The sequence below is a fragment of the Vigna unguiculata genome, chromosome 2, assembly GCF_004118075.2.
Source record: "Vigna unguiculata cultivar IT97K-499-35 chromosome 2, ASM411807v1, whole genome shotgun sequence".
Lineage (NCBI taxonomy): Eukaryota > Viridiplantae > Streptophyta > Magnoliopsida > Fabales > Fabaceae > Vigna > Vigna unguiculata.
This window is the reverse complement of record NC_040280.1, coordinates 41150-64070: the sequence shown is the minus strand read 5'-3', so window position 1 is coordinate 64070 and position 22921 is coordinate 41150. Positions and strand designations below refer to the sequence as shown.

The following is a 22921-nucleotide window of genomic DNA, read 5'->3' as shown; positions in this document are numbered from 1 at the left end:
CCATGCATACAGCTGCTTTAATTTCCTTTTTTGTGCATGAGTAGCAGCAGTTCCACTGCACACGTCTCCAAGGGTACCAAATGAAGAAAATACTAGTCTGATGCGCGCAGAAAAAAATAAATGCCCGCGCCTCTATGCTTTTTTTTTTCAAATCTCTCTTCACCTGTTTTTTTTTCGTTTTTTTTGCTTCTTTTTTTTTTTTTTAAAAAAGTTTTTTCTTTTTACCTTTTTTTTTCGTTTTCTTTTTTTTTCACTCTTTTTTTCCGTTTTTTTTATAATAATAAAAAGTAATAAAATAAAATGAATATGAAGAAGATTAAAAAAAAAAAGAAAAAAAAGAAGAAAGAAAAATAAAATAAAATAAAATAAAATAAAATAAAAAAAGAAATAAAAATAAGATAAAAAGACATAATAAAATTAAAGTAAAATAAGATAAGGAAGAAATAAAAATAAAAATAATAATAAAAATCAGTAAAAATAATAAGGTAGTAAAAAGAAAAAAAAACAATCCGGACGAAATTGGGTGTTGACAGCTGCCCCTCTTTACTTAGATTTTATCGATAATACGAAAATTGACTTTTCGTATTATAATAAAAGATAAGTAAAGACAAAAACACTAATTTCGTTCGAGTTTTTACAAAAATAGGTGAATAAAAACTAATTTAAAGGGATGTGGTGACCAATTATATGAAGAGGGTCAGGATCCAAAAGGTGAAGATGGATTCCACTAGGTCTTATCCAGAAAGGGAGAAAGAAATTACTGACCATTCTATTAGAGAGAGTCGTGATGCCAAAACAAACTTTTAAATTTTTGTTTTCAATTTTTGAAATTATTTTGTTTTTCTTGGAATTTTATTTTTTGAAAGTTTGACTCTTTTTTTTTCTTTTTTCTTTTGCATTTTTATGTGTGGATTTGACCATTCCTATGGAGAGTGTCTCTATGTAAAGAAATCGATAACCATTGCCTTGTAGAGGATCTTGATGTAAATCAAGAAATCAATGATCCTTTCTTTACAAAGGGCCCTATGTAAAGTAAAGGAATTGATGACCATTCCCATGGAGAGGGTCTCAATGCAATAAAGAGAATCAATGACCATTCCAAAGGAGAGGACCTTTATGTATGAAATCGATGACCATTGCCTTGCAGAGGGTCTCAATACGACAAATGGATTTGACCATTCCCAAGGAGAGGGTCATAACTTGGACCTGACCATTCCTAAGGAGAGGGTCGTTGTCCGAAAAGAGAACACAAGGACCTGACCGTTCCTAAGGAGAGGGTCGTGAGGATCTGAGGATCTGTAGTTGACCAATTCCAAGGAGAGGGTCATTATCCGAAAGGAGAACACAAGAGTTGACCATTCCTAAGGAGAGGGTCGTGAGGATCTGAGGATCTGTACTTGACCAATCCCAAGGAGGGGGTCGTTATTTGAAAGGATAACCTGCAGATGATTTCCATGTGCCGGCAAACATTCCGTGAATGCCTATCATTGGTGAAGCTTGTGCAAAGCATTTGTCCTGACTGAACTTTTGAATCCACTTTTTGAATGATGACGTAACATGATGAACGCATGGATGCATGGATAAAAATTCATGTGAAGGTCTTTCTTCTTTTTTTTTTTTTTACGTGATGATGATGTAATATGGTGAGATGGATGCATGGATAAAATTCATGTGAAGGTCTTTCTTCTTTTTATTTGTTTGTTTGTTTTTTTTTTTGTTCAAAGATGCTCTTGTTTTGGAATTAATTGTCAACGTCGTCGTCAAATCCAAGGCATGTTCAAGTCACGTCCCTGATATTATGTTCAAGCAAAAATAGTGGGGATTGGTGAAAGATCCTGGTGCACATTGCAAAACTATGAGTTTAATACCTTCTCTTTCTTTCTTTCTCTTTTTTTTTTTCTTTTTTTTTTTTGTTTTTGCACATCATGCAAAACATGCTAGCTCGAACTCACGAATGAATGAGGGATAGGAACAAGTTTTGTAAGAGGCTGAACAATTGTTCATGGGCAACATTACCGGTGGCAAGGTTAATACTAAAGAGGAAACATGCAAGGTTTTAAAAAAACTGCCCCAGTTTTATTGCGTTGGACAAGAGCGTAGTTTGATGAGACGGAAAGGATTGCCCCAATTTGAATCTTTTGCTTAACTCACAGGCTGATGGGAAATTTTTCCTCCATTTTCTATCTTTATTACTTTATTTTTTTTTTACTCACTCTCCCTCCCTTTTTTTTTATTGCCGATTTGTGTTGTCAACCGCTTACTTTTGTCCACGAGTTAAGCTCATGAGAAGATCAAGACAAACATTCTTCAATCAATGTGGACTTTTCTTGGCTTGTAGCGTGGCTAGGGGTTAGAGGTTTATGAAAGAAATGGTTAATAAGGCCCAAGTATGAGTTTGCAGGTATTAATTTTGGAACAAGAATCATTTGCGTGACACCCTGTAAGCCTTTCACTTGAAATTTCGTGGTGTTCTATCATCGTTATTTTCATTTTTCTTCCCCTTTTTCACATCCTTCATGTCCTTTGCATTGTTATCACTGTGATTTTCTAACATGCATTTCTAGATTTCTTCTTCATTGATCTGTTTGAACACCTCTTTTGTGTTTCGGGTAACTTGACATGCTGATGATTCTTGTCCAGGGATACTGAAAGAAGCTTTTTTTATTTTGGCTCAAAGGGGGTGCAAATGGATATATGATTTTTCTTTTACATTCTGGTAGGGGAAGGAGGCCACACGTCATTCCAAAGTTTGTTCGCCTTATTTTCACATGAACTTAGCTCTAAGCCAAAATTCGGCAGCATCTAACCCATTCTACTTTCATCTTCTTTTCTTCTCCCATATCGCCTTTGTAGGTTTTTCGTTCTAACAAACAATCCTTTTTGTTCTTCCCAACTTGTGGCTTTGGCCTATTGTCAGACAAGGTCAACTAAAAAACCTGCCATAGTACACTCTTCTTTATTTCCTAGGGCAATCCTTTATTTTAGAGGGGAATGAACGAATTGGAGGTTCGAGCAATATGAATGCAGATGCTTCAACAAGGGATGAACACAAGTTATGCTTAGAGTGACAAACCATGGAAAAAACTTTCCCTTCTCCCCACTTTTTGTATTTTTATTCCCTTTTTCTCCTCATTTTTTGAAAATGCAATGCACTTGACAACTTTATTAACAACAAATTCCAAAGATGATTTCCTTCTCTATTTTATTTTATTTTATTTATTTATTTATTTATTTATTTTATTATTTTACTTCCACGACACCCTTTAGAAGCGGGCCTGCTCTTAGAGATCATACCTGTGATGCCTCATTGGTATGTATATGGCTTTATTCTTCTTTTCCCTTTTTTTTTAGACTATCTGTTACTTGTTCTCTTTACGAGCTCAGCGTGACATCAATTGTTTCAAATTTATGGAAAAAAACCAAATTGTATTAATTGAACGAAATACAAAGCAGAGTACCACAAACTTTGGATACAATGTCGGTATCCCCTAGTAGCGTATCCTATCAAGGAATCATCATGCATAAAATTTCTTGACCGCGTCAGAATTGACCGGTAACGGTAACTCCTCCCCATCCATCCTTGTGAGAATTAGTGCCCCACCAGAAAATGCCCTCTTCACCACATATGGGTCTTCATAATTTGGAGTCCACTTGCCCCTATGATCCTTCTGTATAGGCAAGATCTTCTTCAAGACTAGCTCGCCTTCATGGAGCTCTCTAGGGCGCACCCTCTTGTCGAACGCTTTTTCATTCTTCTTTGGTATAACTGCCCGTGACACACTGCTGTTAGCCTCTTCTCCTCAATGAGGTTGAGCTGGTCAAACCGAGCTTGAATCCATTCAGCCTCTTCCAATTGGGTCTCCATTAACACTCGTAGGGATGGAATTTCTACTTCGAAAGGTAGCACTGCCTCCATTCCGTATACCAGAGAGAAAGGCGTTGCCCCAGTCGATGTACGTACTGAAGTGCGATACCCATGCAAAGCGAAAGGAAGCATCTCGTGCCAATCTTTATACGTAACCACCATTTTCTGTACAATTTTCTTGATGTTCTTATTAGCAGCCTCGATTGCCCCATTCATCTTTGGACGATAGGGAGAAGAATTGTGATGTTGGATTTTAAATTCTTCACACAATTCAGTCATCATTTGATTGTTCAAGTTGGTGGCGTTATCAGTGATTATCTTGTTGGGCAATCCGTATCTGCAAATCAGCTCTCTTTTTATGAATTTGGTCACAACTTTTCTTGTCACATTGGCGTAAGAAGCAGCTTCCACCCATTTAGTGAAGTAATCAATTGCAACCAGTATGAAGCGATGTCCGTTTGAGGCTTTTGGCTCTATGGCCCCAATAACATCTATCCCCCACATTGAAAACGGCCATGGTGCAGACATTACGTTTAAAGTGGTGGGCGCCATATTGATATTATCTGCATACTTCTGACATTTCTCGCACTTCCTCACGTGCATGCAACAATCACTCTCCATGGTCAACCAAAAGTAACCAGCCCTCAAGATCTTCCTGGCCATTGAGTGCCCATTCATGTGTGTGCCGAAGGTACCTCCATGTACTTCCTCTAGTATCGACTCGGCCTCTTTTGCATCCACACATCGAAGGAGAACCATGTCATGATTTCTCTTGTACAACACATCCCCACTTAAGATAAAACTTGCAGCCAACCTTCTTAGTGTCCTTTTATCATTCTCAGATGCTTTTTCGGGGTATTCCCTGTTTTTTAAGTAGCGTTTGATATCAAAATACCAAGGCTTACCATCTGATTCTTCTTCAATGAAGTGACAATACGCTGGTTCTTCGTGGCTCTTCATTTGGATCATTGGCAATACCTCATCTTGATTAACCTCGAACATCGATGACAAAGTAGCTAAGGCATCTACCAACTGGTTATCTTCTCGCGGAATGTGTTGAAATTCAATGGAATCAAAATACTCCACCAACTCCATGATATAAGCTCTGTAGGGAATCAACTTCGGATCCCTAGTCTCCCATTCCCCTTTTAATTGATGGATAACCAATGCCGAATCCCCATACACATTCAAAATTTTCGCCTTCGATTCAATTGCGGCTTGGATGCCCATAGCGCAAGCTTCATATTCAGCGATATTGTTCGTGCAATTAAAACACAACCTTGCAGTCATTGGAATGTACTGATTCTCTGGAGATATCAGTATTGCCCCTATTCCATGTCCCATGGTGTTAGAAGCTCCATCGAATAATAACGTCCATGTCTTTCCATTTTGCTCTTCCTGATCACCTTCAAACAAGGCCATGATGTCTTCATCGGGGAATTCAGGCTGCATTGACTGGTAATCGTTAATGGGTTGTTGAGCCAGATATTCAGCCAGAGCACTACCCTTGATAGATTTCTATGTGACATATATAATGTCGTACTCTGACAATAGCATCTGCCACCGGGCTATCCTTCCAGTCAAAGCGGGTTTTTCAAAAATATACTTGATGGGGTCCATCTTGGATATCAACCACGTAGAATGACTCAACATATATTGTCTTAGACGATGGGCGGCCCATGCCAATGCGCAACAAGTTCGCTCTAAAAACGAGTATCGTCGTTCGCATTCTGTGAACTTCTTGCTCAAGTAGTATATGGCGTACTCTCTTTTTCCAGTTTCATCATGCTGACCTAACACGCAACCCATTGACTCGTCCAGTACAATCAAATACAGAATTAACGGTCTCCCTGGTTCAGGTGGCCGTAAGACTGGAGGATCTCGTAGATATTGTTTAATTTTGTCGAAAGCAGCCTGACAGTCTTCATTCCACTTGACAGCCTGATTTTTACGCAATAGCTTGAATATTGGTTCACAGGTGGAAGTCAACTGGGAGATGAACCTAGCAATGTAGTTCAGTCTGCCCAAGAAACCTCGCACCTCCTTCTCCGTGTTAGGAGTAGGCATTTCGATTATCGCGCGCATCTTGTCAGGATCAGCCTCAATCCCCTTTTGACTGACAATGAAACCCAACAACTTTCCAGATTTCACACCGAATGTGCATTTAGTCGGGTTTAGTTTAAGCTTGAACTTCCTCAATCTGTCGAACAATTTCTTCAGGTTGAGGATGTGCTCTGCTTCTGACTCGGACTTGGCGATCATATCATCTACATAGACCTCAATTTCTTTGTGCATCATATCATGAAAAAGCGCCACCATGGCCCTTTGATAGGTTGCTTCGGCATTCTTGAGTCCGAAAGACATCACCTTATAGCAAAATGTCCCCCATAATGTGATAAATGTGGTCTTTTCCATGTCTTCAGGTGCCATCTTGATCTGATTATATCCTGAGAAGCCGTCCATAAATGAAAATAGTGAGAATCTGGCTGTATTATCCACTAATGTGTCGATATGAGGTAATGGGAAATTGTCTTTTGGACTCGCACGGTTCAAATCTCGATAATCAACGCACATCCGAACTTTGCCATCCTTCTTAGGCACTGGTACAATATTTGCCACCCATTGAGGATATTTTGCCACAGCTAAAAATCCAGCGTCAAATTGCTTTTGCACTTCTTCTTTGATCTTTAATAACATTTCTGGTTTCATTCTCCTTAGCTTTTGTCTAACTGGAGGACATTCCGGCTTGAGTGGAAGTTTATGTTGCACTATATCAGTATCTAAACCAGGCATGTCATTGTACGACCAAGCAAACACATCCCTAAATTCTTTTAGTAAAGCGCATAATTCTTGTTTCACTTCTCTCTTCATACTAGTGCCAATCTTCACTTCTTTCTTCTCATCCTCCTCTCCTAGGTTAAGTGTTTCAACATCCTCTTGATGGGGTTTTATTTCCTTAGATTCTAGTTCCACTAACCTCATTAGTTCAGGGGAGGGTTCCGGATCATCTTCATAATCATCTTCCATATTATCGACAGGGTGCTCAAAATTGGGGATATCGACATTGTTATTTTCAAAACATTCATTGTCATATCTGCATTATTTGAGTTTATAAAAACGATAAACAAACAACAATGAAAAAAGCAAAACAAAAGAACGAAGGTAGCAAACACAAATTGATTATCACGCTGAGCATAAAGAAAAAGGTGTCAACCCGTTAAGTCATGAGTCCTAGAGCTCCGGGTAAAGCAGTAGGATTAATTAAAAAATATTACATTTTAACCAAATTAAACATCACAGGTAGATCCAAAGTCTCCCAATTGTTGAGTGGTGCATCTGAAGTGCATGGCTGCACAAAAGTTGAGCTTTCCCGTTCATCTTCATCGTTGACAGCTGCTATTTGGCTAGTGTTGATCCATCCGGCACTGTGGAAGCTCTCTTTGATATCGCAGATGCAAATCCTTTTTAACTCGTGCTCTTTTCCGTGCATGCGAGCCAGATCACGTTCTCTTCTTTCTTCCATCAGCCTCCTCTTGTCTTCTCGAGTAGGTTTGTATCCCAGGCCGTATCTATTCCTTTTCTCAGTGACCTCCAGGGGAAATATCATTCCTTGCTTGTCCTTGCCTAGCCCTTTCCCGTATTCGTATCCCTCTTTTAGCATGATTCTGGCGGTCATAAGGGAGGCACGAGACAATTGTGGGTTCATCGGATATGGCTCCACATAGGTACTGCCCACAATTTCCAAAGACTGGAAAGCTGTCTCAAGGGCTTCTTCTGCTACCTCAATATATCGAGAAGACGAATGTCCACTCACCAAAATATCTTCCTCTCCTGAAACTATCACTAGTTTATCGCCCATGACATATTTCAACTTTTGGTGCAAGGTTGAAGGCACCACACCCGCCGAGTGAATCCAAGGGCGACCCAACAAGCAACTGTATGCTGGGAGGATATCCATCACTTTAAAGGTTACTTGAAAAACACACGGCCCAAATTGGATCGGCAGTTCTACCTCTCCCATCACCTCTCTTTTGCTCCCATCAAAAGCCCTCACGATCATTGCACTTGGTTTCATGTGGATACCCTCACACGGAAGCTTTCCTAATGTTGCTTTTGGCATTACATTCAAGGAAGAACCATTGTCGATTAATACTCGTGCTATGACATGATCCAAGCATTTTACAGAGACATGGAGGGCCTTGTTGTGTCCTCTCCCTTCAGTAGGTATCTCCTCGTCAGTGAAAGTGAGGTAATTGTTAGCAGTGATGTTGCTAACAATTCCCTCAAAACTGTCCAGAGAGATATTCTTCTCCACATGCGCCCCACTGAGTATCTTCATTAGTAGCTTTCTATGTGAGGTTGAATGCATGAGTAAATCCAAAAGAGAGATCCGAGCAGGCATGCGGTTCAACTGCTCGACCACTTTATACTCACTCTGTTGTATGAACTTCAAAAACTCACTAGCCTCTTCATTAGATATTTCTTTCTTGTCGTCTTTTCTCAGTCCTTCATCGGTCTGTATCTCCTTCCCCTTCAAGAATTCATTAGCATTTTTGTTCATCACCGGTTCACTACTACCTGTTCCCTCTTTCATCAAGATCGGAGGCGTGAATATTCGACCACTCCTAGTCATTCCACCGATGCCCGAAATATTTTCAACTACTGGCTCACCACTGGTAGGCTGGCCTTCTATTCGTTGTTCCCCACCCGACACACATACACCATATTTCCACGGAACAGCTTCCTCACTCTTGTAAGGAAAAGTGGAGGGTGCTTGGATAGTAATAGGTTGCCTTTGTTGCATTGCTAGTGTAGGGGTGGATCTGGTGAAATGAATCACCAATGGCTCTGGCAAGGTCACATCGGGTTTCCCGCCATCTTGTGCAAATACTTCCTCCTCTATACCCTCGCGACATACTTGCACAAAATTTCTGTCGAGCAGATTTTGTAAAACATCCTCGAACTTGGTGCACTCGTCGATAGAATGCTTAGCACCCGGATGGAATCCGCATTTTTCACTCAAGTTATATCCCCCTTTTAACAGACCCGATTTCAGCAATGTCTCAAAAATAAATCGCTTGGAGCTCCGGATTTCATTCACATTCCTTACTAGCTTGTGTTCCCTATCCTCGACGGCATTCGTTGAAGGATTCCCATGTCCTGAAAGAGGATTCGTTTCAACACTAGGTTTGTCTTCGTGAAACTTTACCCACCCTGAGTTGATTAAAGCTTCAACTTTGTGTTTGAGGGCTACACACTTCTCAGTAGAGTGTCCAACCCCCCCTCCGTGATAGTCACATTTAGCATTTGGATCATAATTCTTTGGGAACGGGGGTTGCATAGGCTTCATCGGACAAATTGCAACCAAGCGCTTTTGAAGAAGATGCGGTAACAATTCCGTATACGTCATGGGAATGGGAGTGAACTGAACAAAGTTCCTATCTTGATTCCTCCTCATATTGGTGCTTTGACCTACATTTCGGTTGAAACCTGAGTTAGGCTCGGTTTTCCAAGCATTATTTGGGGCATGTTGCGGTTGATAAAGATTTGACGCTTGATAAAACCCTTGCTGCTGAGGTGGTGTTTGATGAACAGACACCGCATTAGCCACATAAGGAGGTTGGTTTGGGTGTGGTCGATAATTGTGAGTAGGAGCCCGACTTTCCCACACTGGCATCACTAAGGCTGTGTGTGCTTCCACTTCTTTCTTCTTTCCTGGATGGAAACCTGGTTTTTTAGAAGTTGCAGCCGCGAACGGGCCATATGCAATTTTTCCACTCTTTAACCCGATTTCTATCCTTTCACCAATAATAATGATATCAGTGAAATTGGAAGACACATTCCCCAACACGTGCTCATAAAATGGTGATTGTAGTGTGTTTACAAACGTCGCCACCATCTCTTTATCAAGTAGTGGTGGCTCAACCTGAGCAGCCAACTCTCTCCACCGTTGTGCATATTCCTTGAAGGACTCAGTATCCTTCTTGGCCATATTTTGCAATTGCAATCTATCCGGCGCGCTATCCGTGTTGTACTTATACTGCTTCACAAAGGCGTCTGCTAAATCCATCCAGGAATGAATTCGAGATGGCTCCAAGTGTGTATACCAATTCAGCGCAACACCAGCCAAACTATCTTGGAAGCAATGTATCAACAACTTGTCATCATAGGCATAAGCAGCCATCTTTCTACCATACATTGTCAAATGGCTCTTAGGGCACGTGGTGCCCTGATACTTTTCAAATTCTGGGACCTTGAACTTATGTGGTATCATCACACCAGGAACCAAGCTTAACCTTGCAACATCACCGAACCCATAGCTTCCACCACCTTCAATGGCTCGAACCCTCTCTTCAAAAATCTCAAGCTTACTTTTAGCCCTATCAATACAGGCGGACACTACTTGGGTTGTGGCGTGCGGCATGACCTTAGCCAAAGCATCTTCATCAACAGTTATGTTTGGAGTATTTTGTGCCACAGTCACCCTTGGTTCTGCGAATGTGATTGTCTCCTTCATTCCCACTCCTGTCGTGGGTGTCGAGGCTAATATCGGCCCTTGAGTATTGATTGGTAGTGTGTTGTTAGTCACAGGAAAAGAAAAGGAAGTCTGCTCTACCTCCGAATATTCCCCAACAGGTGGGGTGTATCCCGGAGGCAGACCGTACATTGGGAACGGGATTGACATGCCCTGAGTGTTCTGGACTTCATATCGAGGAACTTAAGGGTGAATGTTTTCCTCGATCCTTGCAGAGGAGGCTTCTCCCGAAGTTTTCAGCGATTTTAAGGCCTCTAGGATCTGGCTCACTTGATCCTTCAACTGGTTGATGTCGGCCTTCACAGCTTCATGAGCTTCTTCCCAATCTTCCATGATTCTATGGTTAGCTCGTGTGCGGTAAGGGTGTCGTGGAAATTTTGCCGTTGTATTTGCTTTTGCTCTATTATTTTTATTAAATGAAATGAATTATGAAAAATGAAAAAAATGAAAATGAATGCAAATATTTATCTTAGCCAGAAATTTTAAAGCCGTGAGAACCTTGAGGTAACATATCACAGAAATCAACATGAAACTTAGTCCATCACATATTGTCAAGACAACCCGATCACCCACAAGTCTTTTACATTCATTAGACGAGAAAAGAAAGAAAAACTATTCTCTAGCCCTGGCTATCATGTTCTTCATCTCCCTTATCAATTCCTTACAATGACTAAAGAACGCCTCAATTTCCCTAGGCGGATTGAATATCGGTAGTGCAGCCTCTGCTTCAGCCAATAATCGCGGAACATCTTCGATTGCTCCATTTGCAAGGGAAGCCAGCTGTGAGAAACATCTCCTCCAATGTTCCACGGCCATCTCCTGCTCGACTGAGTATTCATTCATTCGACTTATCACCTCTTCATGTTGCTTTTCCAATTCAGCTCTATGCCAACGTTCTTCATCCATCTTCACCTCATAGGTCGACACCATTTCCCTCATCTGTTGTTCGACCTCACTGATCCTAACTTGAGCGTTGTGCAGCCGCTTTAGTGCTTCAGTCTTCTCTCTCTTAAATTCTTCACACACTTGATCTCTTTGGCGCTTAGATGTTGCTGCTGCATCTCTCTCTCGGTCCCTTAATTTTAACGCGGTGTTGGCTGCAGCCAAATCCTGTTTAACTCTGAAAGCATGATCTCGTTCTTCTCTTTGTTTTCTAAGAATTCCTTCATACGCTTTTGTCACTTCCTCCTTATCACGCCTTAGATCCACATACTCGTGTCGGAGACTTTGGAGCTCAGTAACTAATTTGGCATTTTTGAGTTTCATCTTCTCCATCTCCTCTTTCAACCCCCTCATTTCGTCGGACTCTACAGGTTCTGACCGCTCAGGAGCAGGAGAGTCTGATTTGAAAGGTAACTTGATCGCGTTAACCCTTTCCAGAATCCATCGTCGGTAGGATATCTTCTCGTCAATCACCCATGGCCTTAGGTCTTTTTCTACACGCAGGACCTCACCCCAAGCACTCCTGACTCGGTGAATTAGATCAAGGGAAATTCCTTCTTCATAATAAGTCCAAACGGCAACCAAGGATTCTGGAGTTGGGGAGCTCTTGATCGGACACCCAAATTGTCGCTGAGCCAAGACAGGGTTATAACTCACGCAGCTTCTAGTGCATATTAGGGGGACGTTAGGGAAAGTCCCACAAGAAATGACACGTGACTTCGGCAATCCCGGGACACACCATCTAATTCTTCCCCCGTTCAAACTCGCACAGAACTGGGCCCATTCCTTCGCCCCCCGAATTTCGATGCCGCTAGGTGGCAACTCTCCAATAAGACATTCAGCATTCAATGTACCTAGACGGATTCGGGATATAAACCACACATACAACATAGGTACACAGCATAACATCTTCTTCCTCTTAAGTGTGTGGCATAGGTTCAAACTCCCATACACATCAGCTAGAATCGCAGTGACTGGACTTTCTGAATGAATCTTGTAGGCAACAAACACATCGAGGGCGGTTTGATCAACAAAATTTTCCATGTTAGGGAAGAGTATGACTCCATAAAGTGTGAGAGCCAACACATCCATGAACGTCTCCCCCACTTCTTTTTCCGCCAAACGACACAGATGCCCTTCTAAATACCCTTGAGGGATCCCCTTCGAGTTGCCCTTGGAGGCCATCTTACCCTCCAGCTCGGCAGGGTGTACCTTCAAGATTCCAGCCAATGTAGAGATAGATGCATGTTGCTCAGAATGTCTGTAAGGGACTTTATCTCCCACTGACAAGCCCATAATTTGTTCAAACTCTTCTATTGTTGGTGCCAATTGAAAATCCTGGAAGGTGAAACATCTGAATGGCGGATCATAATACTGAGCCAGAGCAGTGACGGCCGATGCTTGGACTTCCACATTCAGCAACCTCAATAAGTTCCCATGCCGCTTCTTGAAAGCATTCTTCTGTATAGTCTTCATTTGTTGCACTATTTCCCTTAGACCACTCAAATTACTGTCTATAACTCTGATAGGTAGCTTCTTCTTCAAGGCATCTGACCCTAAATTTCCCCCGACTCGAAATTCCATGTTAATTTCTCTTGTTTCTCACAAATTTAATCACGACCTTAAAATCTCTGACCTAGAATCAAAAAATGTTATGACATGTTATGACAGGGTACATGTTATGCATGAACAAATAATCAAAATGCATGTACAATGATGCCATAAAAGAATGTACAACTGCATGACTTTATCGCAAATCGAAATAAAAGGAAAAAGGCGAGATGAGAATTAAGGTAATGCATGTGCCTCCCTTTGTGCCTTAATAGAGGTCTGGCGCCTAATGGTTCTACGCTAAAGTACATGCCTCACTAGGATTATTTCTTAACGCTTAAAGATCAAGGTCACTAGAGCTATGGCCCACTTCCTGGCATTTCCCACAACAGTTGGTAAACAACAAGATGCGGGAGTACCAACGAAGCAAACAAACTCTAGCTGGGGTTCTCACAACGACCACTTGGGAAGTACATCCACTGTGGCATTGCTACACAATCCCCTCTAATTCTAAGCTAGACAGACCCGGGTGTAGGGCCCCACTCATGTAATGCGCAATGTGTGTGTGAAGGGAGAATGATGCATACCCAAATCCCCACCTGCAAAACAGCCAGAAGACTTCCCAGGCAAATATAGAGCACTTCCAAAATATATATATCAAAATAAACAAAGTAATTCACACACAATAAGAAGCAAATATATACAAGCACATGTAAAGACAAGAATACACAAATGAAAGAAAGGGGGAAAGAAAACATTAGGAAAATCACATCAAGTTTGCACATCTAATTAAATGGTTTGACTCTCTAGCGTCCCCAGTGGAGTCGCCATCTGTCGCAACCGGGATCGCGACGGGACGACGAACCAAAAAGAAAACGAGTTTGAAAAGATTTGGAGTCGCCACCATAGTTATTATGGAAAACTATGGAAAACCATAAAGAATAAGACAAGTCTGCGAAAAACCAGATTTTGGATCCGGGAGTCGGTTACGCGTAGGGTAGGTGTTAGCACCCTACAGCGCCCGCCCAAGGGTAGGTGTTAGTACCTTTAATTAAAAATGCAAAGTTGATGTGATTTTCAAAATGTTTATTTTCCCAAAAAAAACAAAGACAAAAGAAACAAAAATATTTTTTTAATTTTTTGGGCCCGACAAGGGTTGACCTTGGTCTTACGTATTCTCATTAAAAATGAGAAATCAGGGTTACGTAGTTCTTTAGAAGATATGTTTGTTTTTTTTATATTTTGAAATTTATATTTTTTAGTATTTTTGAATTACTTGAAAGTATGTGCCACACGACGCGAGCGGTCGGACAGTCGCGAAAAGAGAAAGAAAAACTATTTTTGGTATTTTTGAAAATGAGTGTCACACAGTGCGAGCGACCGGACAGACACGATAAAGTGAAAGAAAACTATTTTTTTGGTTTTTTTTAGATTTTTTCTATTTTTGTAATTTTTAACAATTTTCAAATATTTGATTTTTTTTAGAAATAATAAAAATAAAATAAAATAAATAAAAAATAAAAAAATAAAAAATAAATAATAATAATGAAAAAGTAAATAAATAAAAAAAACAAATTAATTAAGAAGGATGAAAATGAAAAATAAAACATGGGATACATGAGTAATTAGTGAGAGGTACATAAAGTAAATGAGGTGTCTACAATAAAAATGATAGTGTAACAAGTAAATATAAAACAAGCCCAAAAATACTATAAAGCATGCAAGGGGAGTGGGGTCAGTAAACATGGTGGTGCCGTCAGCAAATACTGGGAGGTGTGTGCATAGTGAAGCAAGGGCTGCAATTAAAAAAACAGGGGGAGTGCGCAAGGATAAAGAGAATGGAGGTGCGGGAAGGAAGCAAACATGATCAGACTCAAAATGCAAGAGAGTGAGAATATTAAAAGAAGAGAAGAAATGATGAACATGGGGTGCAGAGATAAAAAGGGGGGGTGTGCTGTGTGAAAAAAAAAAAAAAAAGAACGTGTGGCATATGGAACAAATCACCTAAACCTAACTGCTCAAAGAAACAAGAGGCAAGCCTCCTTTCTCCCTCGACACCAAGACCCGTCACCATTCACCTACCACCAACACACCACTTCCATCTCTGCCTCGCCGCACCAGGGACATCGGTGACGACGCCGGTGACGACGCGTCCCCTCCTTCTTTCTTCTCCAACGCGCGCGAGACAAGGGCTGCACTCATCCTCTTCATGGCCTCGAGGACTCGCCTGCCAGAGACCGTCGTCAACGGGTTCAGCCACCTCAAGGTCGTCGCCGGTCCCGCCGTCACCGTCGAGGGAATCGTGACGCCGTTGGCGCGCGAGAACTCCGCGGCTCGTCACCACGCGACCATCCCTCCTCCGTTCTCGCGACCGCACGCGACCAGGCTCGAGAACGCCACGTGGCCACACTCCACCGTCGACGAGCTTCGATTCGCCGGCGAGAGTTTATCTTCTCTTGGTTCTCTGTTTCGATTGGATGTTGGGTCACTGGATTTTGAGACGCGAGTGTTTGGTGTATTGTGCGAGATTGGTTGATTTGTGATGGACAGTTAGGGTTGCGGCGTGAAGAAGACGATTGAGACGATGTGAATCTGTTGTTTTGAGCATGTGGGTTCTGTTCTCTCTGGTTTTTGTGCAGGTGAAGGAAAAAGATCAAGAACGAGAGGTTGACTAATGGTTGAAGAGTTCGTGTCAATGATGATGATTTTTGTAACCTAGGGGCATACAGGATATATGAAGAGCGTATGGTTATTTGCGTGATGGTTCTGGATGGTGGAGATGGAAGCCTAATGGTGATGATAGTGGTCTGGAGGGACGGTAGTTAGCGGAGGGAGAGTCAATGTGGACTTTGTGAAGAATGGTGAATTTGGGACAAGAAAATGAACGTTGGGTTTTGGGTTGATCATGGTGAAGTGGTGAATGAAATTGGTTTTTGAGGTTGAAGGATTGGGGTTGAGCGATGGAATGCGTGAGGAGTTTGATAAGCAAATAATAACGAGGACGACAACATCACACTAGCAAATCATAACAAATACAGTAGAACCAACCAACATCATATTCATTCAATAATTGAACGGTGAAACTTACCTCTTGTAGTCTCTCTGTGTTACAGGGGTGTGATCAATGGCCTCTCCCCTGCTCCAGTTCTCCCTTTTTTTTCGTCCCCCCGGGTGCTACTGTGATATCTGAATATCTATCTTCAAAATTTTGTTCATTCCCCCCTTTTAGCTTCTGTGTGTCCAGAGAGGTAAAAGGGTAGGAAGTGGCGGTTGCTTCCCCTTGCCCCCTCTGCAGAGTCTTCCGTCAATCCATGCATACAGCTGCTTTAATTTCCTTTTTGTGCATGAGTAGCAGTAGTTCCACTGCACACGTCTCCAAGGGTACCAAATGAAGAAAATACTAGTCTGATGCGCGCAGAAAAAAATAAATGCCCGCGCCTCTATGCTTTTTTTTTTCAAATCTCTCTTCACCTGTTTTTTTTCGTTTTTTTTTGCTTCTTTTTTTTTTTAAAGTTTTTTCTTTTTACCTTTTTTTTTTCGTTTTCTTTTTTTTCACTCTTTTTTTCCGTTTTTTTTATAATAATAAAAAGTAATAAAATAAAATGAATATGAAGAAGATTAAAAAAAAAAGAAAAAAAAAGAAGAAAGAAAAATAAAATAAAATAAAATAAAATAAAATAAAATAAAAAAGAAATAAAAATAAGATAAAAAGACATAATAAAATTAAAGTAAAATAAGATAAGGAAGAAATAAAAATAAAAATAATAATAAAAATCAGTAAAAATAATAAGGTAGTAAAAAGAAAAAAAAACAATCCGGACGAAATTGGGTGTTGACAAACCCCATGGCCCCATCAAAGGTCAGTGCCTCCTAGATTTTGTCAATGACCTCCAGCAAACACCCATAGAGGACCAGTGGACACTTCATGTAGATGGTTCCTCAAATCCGAAAGGTGCCAGTGCGGACATCGTGTTAGAAGGGCCTAACGATATCCTCATTGAGAAATCCCTCCATTTTGCCTTCAAAACATCCAACAATCAGGCCGAATACGATGCCATCCTCGCCGGCCTCTCCCTAGCCCGAGAAGTTGGTGTCAAAATGTTAACATGTAAAACCGACTCCAAGCTTACTATAGGACACCTCAATGACGAATACCAGATTAAACACCCAATCCTTCTACAATATTACCATCTGGTTCGCGCAGTCATTCAATTCGCCTTTGAAGGAGTCTGCATCGAACAGATCCCCATGACCGACAACATCAGAGCCGACATCCTCTCCAAATTAGCCAGCACTAAATCAAAAAGCCGCAACCGATCCCTATTACAACAAACATTATCTACACCCTTCGTTACACATACCTGTCAAAACCTAACCCACTCCCCAGCCGACAATACCACCCCTCCCCCAAGCCACAACTGGACCACCCCCTATATCCAATATCTAAAAACCGGCAACCCCCCATAAGATGCGGACAAAACTTGGCTGGCTAAGGCCGCCAGGTATACCATGATAGGCGATGACCTCTACAAACGCGGATACGGCCAACCGCTCCTCAAATGTGTCGCTATAGAACAAGCGCATTATATCAATAAGGAGTTACACGAAGGCATTTGCGGCTACCATTTTTGCGCACACACTATGGCTACTAGAATCCTTCGACCTGGCTACTTCTGGTCGACTATAGAAGCAGACTGCCAAGACTACGTTAGAAAGTGCAAACCATGCCAAAAACATGGCAACCTTATCCACCAGAAACAAGAACAACTCCATTCCATACTATCCCCATGGCCCTTTTCTAAATGGGGAATGGATATCCTCGGCCCCTTCTCCCCCGGCAAGGGGCAGGTGAAATTCCTGATTGTAGCCGTTGACTATTTCACCAAATGGATAGAAGCCAAGCCGCTGACCACTATCACGGCCCAACAAGTTCAACAATTTGTTTGGAAAGATGTTATATGTAGATATGGTGTTCCACATACTATCATCACAGACAACGACCGACAATTTATAGATAAGGAACTAGCCAAGTTCTACACTGGTCTGGGCATCAAACACATTACAATTTTTGTAGAACACCTACAAACAAATGGACAAGCAGAGGCGACCAACAAAGTTATCCTAGTAGAACTTCGCAAAAGATTAGATATTACCAAAGGTCGATGGCCCGAAGAGCAGGTAGAAGTGCTATGGGCTTACAGGTGTACCCCTCAATCATCAACAAACGAGTCCCCATTTAGCCTAGTTTACAGTGTAGATGCCATGATATCAGTCGAAATTGGCGAACCATCCTTGCGCCGAGAACTGTACGACCCAACCTGCAACCACCAAAACATGGCCACTCATCTCGACCTTCTACCCGAAATCAGAGAAAAAGCTCAGATACGCAACTTAGCTGCCAAACGAAGAGCTGCCAAAAAGTATAACGCAAACCTATGTCCACGACCGTTCGTAAGCGGGGACTTAGTATGCAGAATGGCCAGCAGTGCTAGAAAGAAGGATGGCAAGTTCTCCGCCAACTGGGACGACCCACACCACATACGTGAAGACGCAGGAGGAAGAGCTTATCGCTTGGAACACTTATCTGGGGAAGAGATTCCCAACACTTGGAATGTGTCCCACCTCAAATTCTACTTTAGTTAAATGTATACTATATTGAACCGAATACTTGTAACCCTGGGTGTACTCTTTTTCCTCACCTGGTCTTTTTTCCCTAAGGAGGGTTTTGGCCAGGGAGGTTTTAGCGAGGCACCCCAGATTCAATGAATAAAACGAAGGGTTCTCAACTGTACGACTTTTCTCTATTTCACTTTCACATTCGTTTTAGTTCCCCACCCTTACCACAAGTAAGCGGCCTGGGTCGAACACCATCAACTCGTTGGTTAATTCGTTTTAGTTCCCCACCCTTACCACAAGTAAGCGGCCTAGGTCGAACACCCTCAACTCGTTGGTTAATTCATTTTAGTTCCCCACCCCTACCACAAGTAAGCGGCCTGGGTCAAACACCCTTAAATCGTTAGTTAATTCGTTTTAGTTCCCCACCCTTACCACAAGTAAGTGGCCTGGGTCAAACACCCTCAACTCGTTGGTTAATTCGTTTTAGTTCCCCACCCTTACCACAAGTAAGCGACCTGGGTCGAACACCCTTAACTCGTTGGTTAATTCGTTTTAGTTCCCCACCCTTACCACACGTAAGCGGCCTGGGTCGAACACCCTTAACTCGTTGCTTAATTTGTTTAAGTTCCCCACCCTTACCACAAGTAAGCGGCCTGGGTCGGACACCCTTAACTTAATGTTAATTTGTTTAAGTTTCCCACCCTTACCACAATTAAGCGGCCTGGGTCGAACACCCTTAGCACACAATAGCGCACATAAACATCCCATACATACACAAATATAAGGAGCAATTAACCCTGAAGTAACCGGCATTCATAGCAAACATCAAAATAAAGCAATGTACGAGTTATTACAGACTTACAATCATTAAACGAGATTGGAAATATTAAAGTAAAAATCCTAAGCTGCTTTCTGTTCAACGTCCTCCGCCACCACCTTGTTACCACCAGCATTGGCGTCGACCGCCTCCTTCTCCCCATCCCCTTCTGGGATAGATTCTGCCTCATCTATAAGCACACTGTCGACAACATCTTTATTCACATCAAACCTAACATCATTAGCATCAACATTCTCATAAAAAAATGACGCTTTCCGAACACCCTTCTGGAAGCCATTGATATGTTCTTGAATTATGCAACTCTTTAGGTCCTCTAGTTCACCCTCCAGCCCGTCATGTTTTTCCTTGATATCACCGTAGTCGGCTTCGAGATCTGCAATTCGACCCTTTAGCTTTTCCTCAGAGTCAAGACAGCGCACCCTCCAAGTAGCAAGTCTCTTCCTCTTCGCTTCCCACTCCTCCTTTTCCTTCTTCCAAGCCTATTTTTCTTCAGCATGCTTGTCCACTTTATCCTGCAACTCCTCCACCTTAGTCCCATTACCTTCCTTCAACTCCCTCTCATATAAAGATCCCACACGTCGACTAAGTAGCAAGGTCTTAGTACTAAACTCCACCATAGCCTTCACTAGAGCTTTCAGCTCCATATTATCAATAGAGTCCATCAGCGACTCTAACACATTAATCTTGATGTCTTTCCGAACGGTGGTCTCCGGAAGCTCAATCAACCCAGCTTCCGGCCCCTTCACCCCACTTGCCGAGCCCGCTCCCATCACAACAGCTCACACTTTCTTCACATCTTTACCTTTGCCTTGCTTAACAGGCAACTCCGCTTTCCTTTTTGTACCACCATGCACGTGGACGTCTACTAGTGAATCTTGCATATTTGGGACCACAGTGTTCCCGACAGCTTTAGCGTTCACTGCCTTTTCCTTACGCAAGGTTTGGAAAAGTGTCAAGTTTTTCTTGCCAAGCTGTGCCATATGCCCTAAAGTACACAACACACAAATTGTCAAAATACTCGAACAAATAACAATGTTCAAAGTTACAAAAAAATACCTTCAATATCTATAATGGGTCGAATTGAATTATACACCCTAACTAAGCCCTTAGTGGGCATTTTATCGCTAAATTGCATCAAAGTATCCACCACATCCTTCTCAACCACCAACAGATCCTCCCTCGATATCACCTTATATTTCCAAGGGTTGCCGGTCCAGAAGAACGGGAATTTAGTATTACCATTAGTAGTATAGAAGTGTGACCGACCAGCCGATTTCACCATGACCTTGAAGAAACCATCTTTAAAATGCTTGAACGATTGAGTGAAAGCGTCCAACTTGTTGAGACCAGGCCGACTGATTAGCGATAACCATGTTATCGGACTCTTCGGCCTCGTGACAAAATATATAGGAATGCTCGAGGAGACGGTTCCAAGTACAGCGCCATGCACAATAATCTGAAAGCTTGTAAGTACGCCCAGCTGTTCGGATGAAGCTGAGTAGGGGCAACATTCAATAATCGCAGCACTTCCATGGTGAATTCGTCGAACGGTAGTCGGATGTGCAGCTGCGAGAAATGGCATATGTACATATAGAAGAATTCTTCGGCTGCTCCTTCTCGACCATGGCACGCACATTCCACAGCGGTAACTCGCTCCAGAGCAATTATGTCCCTTTGCACCCCCTTCTCGAAAATAGGTGTGCAGTTCAACCACGATCTTAACAAACGCGACCACCGAAACAATGATCGCTCTGTCTGCACGTCTGCCGCCACCCATTCGTATCCGGCCTTCATCGGCCAATTGCTCTCCGCCAACTCCTCGGGCGGATCTTCCCTAATTTCAACCACCCTCTCCACTGAAATTCTCCCTACACTACCCGTCTCTTCCCTATCACTGGTATAATCTCGATTACTTCCACTATCCCTAGACAGCTCACTACCCGAATCTGACAACGAAACCCTATCGCTACTACTAGACATACTTGATTTCTTTAGAAAAGATGACGGAGGAGGAAGGAAAGATATCAGACAGCTTTAAAACGCACGCGAACAGATTTTTTGCAAATGAGACAAAGTGAATGCACTGCCAACATTATCTTCATTTATACATACGAATTTCAAACGTCATAACCCTTTCCCGCCAAAAACATAACTCTTTTCAATCATCACAAAGTATCAAAATGGTGGCGCCAAACCTCCCTAAGTCAGCCTTCTGACACCCTTTCACCTGCTAGAAACCCTTTCACCTGCCACAAACCTTTTCACCTGCCACAAACCTCTTCGCCTACTCGATACCCCTTCACATCTTCTAGCCTTAACACTGTTCATCACACTTAAAGGCTGGGGGATTGGTGTATCACACCTAGCCGATCACTACTAGTACATCATCACATATCATCCTTCACCGACACACTATATCAGCAAAGGTTGGGAGACTGGTGTACCGTACCTGGCCAACTTAACTATACCATACCTGGTCAACTTAACCATATAAATGACGACCCTTACGTATATGCCGGAAATAACCCAAGTACACAACTCGGACCGGCATAGACTTAAACTGATAATCGAACGAAGCCTAAACTAATAACAAAACGGCCAACCTAGGACAGTGCACGGGCAAAGACGACATCCATCAACTGGAGAAGTAACCAGATCAGACCGTTCCTAAAGACTTAGCGAAATGAAAGCCCCCCTGCCATCCAATAAGCCCACGATAGTTGAACTAAGGGCCTGCGCCAAGGCCCAGGCCCACCTACAACCCAAACTAGGGCCCAACCCATGTTGTAACCAAACATAATTAATACTCCATAAATATGCGTGGACCCCAGTAATTAAAGGTATGCATTCATTACTCCATTAATCACCTGATTTGACCTTTTGAGAGCTTTGACTCACTTGAGCTTCGGAGTCCCTTCTGCAGGTAACCCCTCCTGGGTCCAAGCCGATATGTATCAACCGGGAATAGGCCAACTGAGGAGATAGCAGATTACGTGGGTAAGGTGACGCTTGTGCCTAACTTATCTTGTTTGTTCTCTGCAGGAACAATTTAAAATTTTATTATTTTTAATATTTGTGAAATATTTTAGTTATGTTAGGGTTTTCATATTGTAATTTTTAATTGTAATTAATTTTAATTTTAATATGAATTTGTTTATTATAGACATGATTAAGACAAGATGAGCATTTGTACCTCGTGGCAGCGAAACTTCTTCACATGCTGAGGCTTCTCCAAGTGAGAGCCTAAACATAGACCTATGATATTTGCTCGCAGAAGAGGTAAGGGTCGTCATGGAGAAGTTGGTCCATCAACAACTCATGGAGAAGCTGGTTCATCAGTAGCTCATGGAGTAGCTGGTCCATCATCAACAACTCCTATTGATATTAATGAGGAGCAAGAGAATGTAATCTAGCATGAAGAGGTTGTTGTAGAGCAGGACCACTATGATTTAGGAGGATTTCCCAGAGGACCCGAGGATACTTTTCTGTTGATTAGCTATGGTGATCATGTCACATGTGCTATTTGGGGTGGCCATGTTAGTATACTGCTTTAATAATTTTGTTGTTGAAATTG

General features: G+C 42.0%; 2 protein-coding genes across 2 annotated transcripts; both read right to left on the bottom strand.

Annotated features, from left to right (window-relative positions):
* Window positions 1-488: 488 nt before the first annotated feature.
* Window positions 489-10567, bottom strand: LOC114173538. The gene is given in 3 exon segments (XM_028058006.1): window positions 489-3745; window positions 3748-6965; window positions 7141-10567. Coding segments are annotated over 3 exon segments (6858 nt in total). The 5' UTR covers window positions 10551-10567; the 3' UTR covers window positions 489-3515.
* A 443-nt stretch (window positions 10568-11010) lies between these two features.
* Window positions 11011-16369, bottom strand: LOC114173688. Its single transcript, XM_028058216.1, has 2 exons — window positions 15982-16369; window positions 11011-12978 (listed from the first exon to the last, which is right to left on the bottom strand). The coding sequence occupies exon 2, from the start codon at window positions 12924-12926 to the stop codon at window positions 11013-11015; it is 1914 nt and encodes a 637-aa protein (XP_027914017.1). The 5' UTR covers window positions 12927-12978; window positions 15982-16369; the 3' UTR covers window positions 11011-11012.
* Between the last annotated feature and the right edge of the window lie 6552 nt (window positions 16370-22921).

Bases quoted from the DNA above. Each gene is read 5' to 3' on its own strand.
- LOC114173688 (XM_028058216.1), bottom strand. From the start codon at position 12,926: ATGGAATTTCGAGTCGGGGGAAATTTAGGGTCAGATGCCTTGAAGAAG.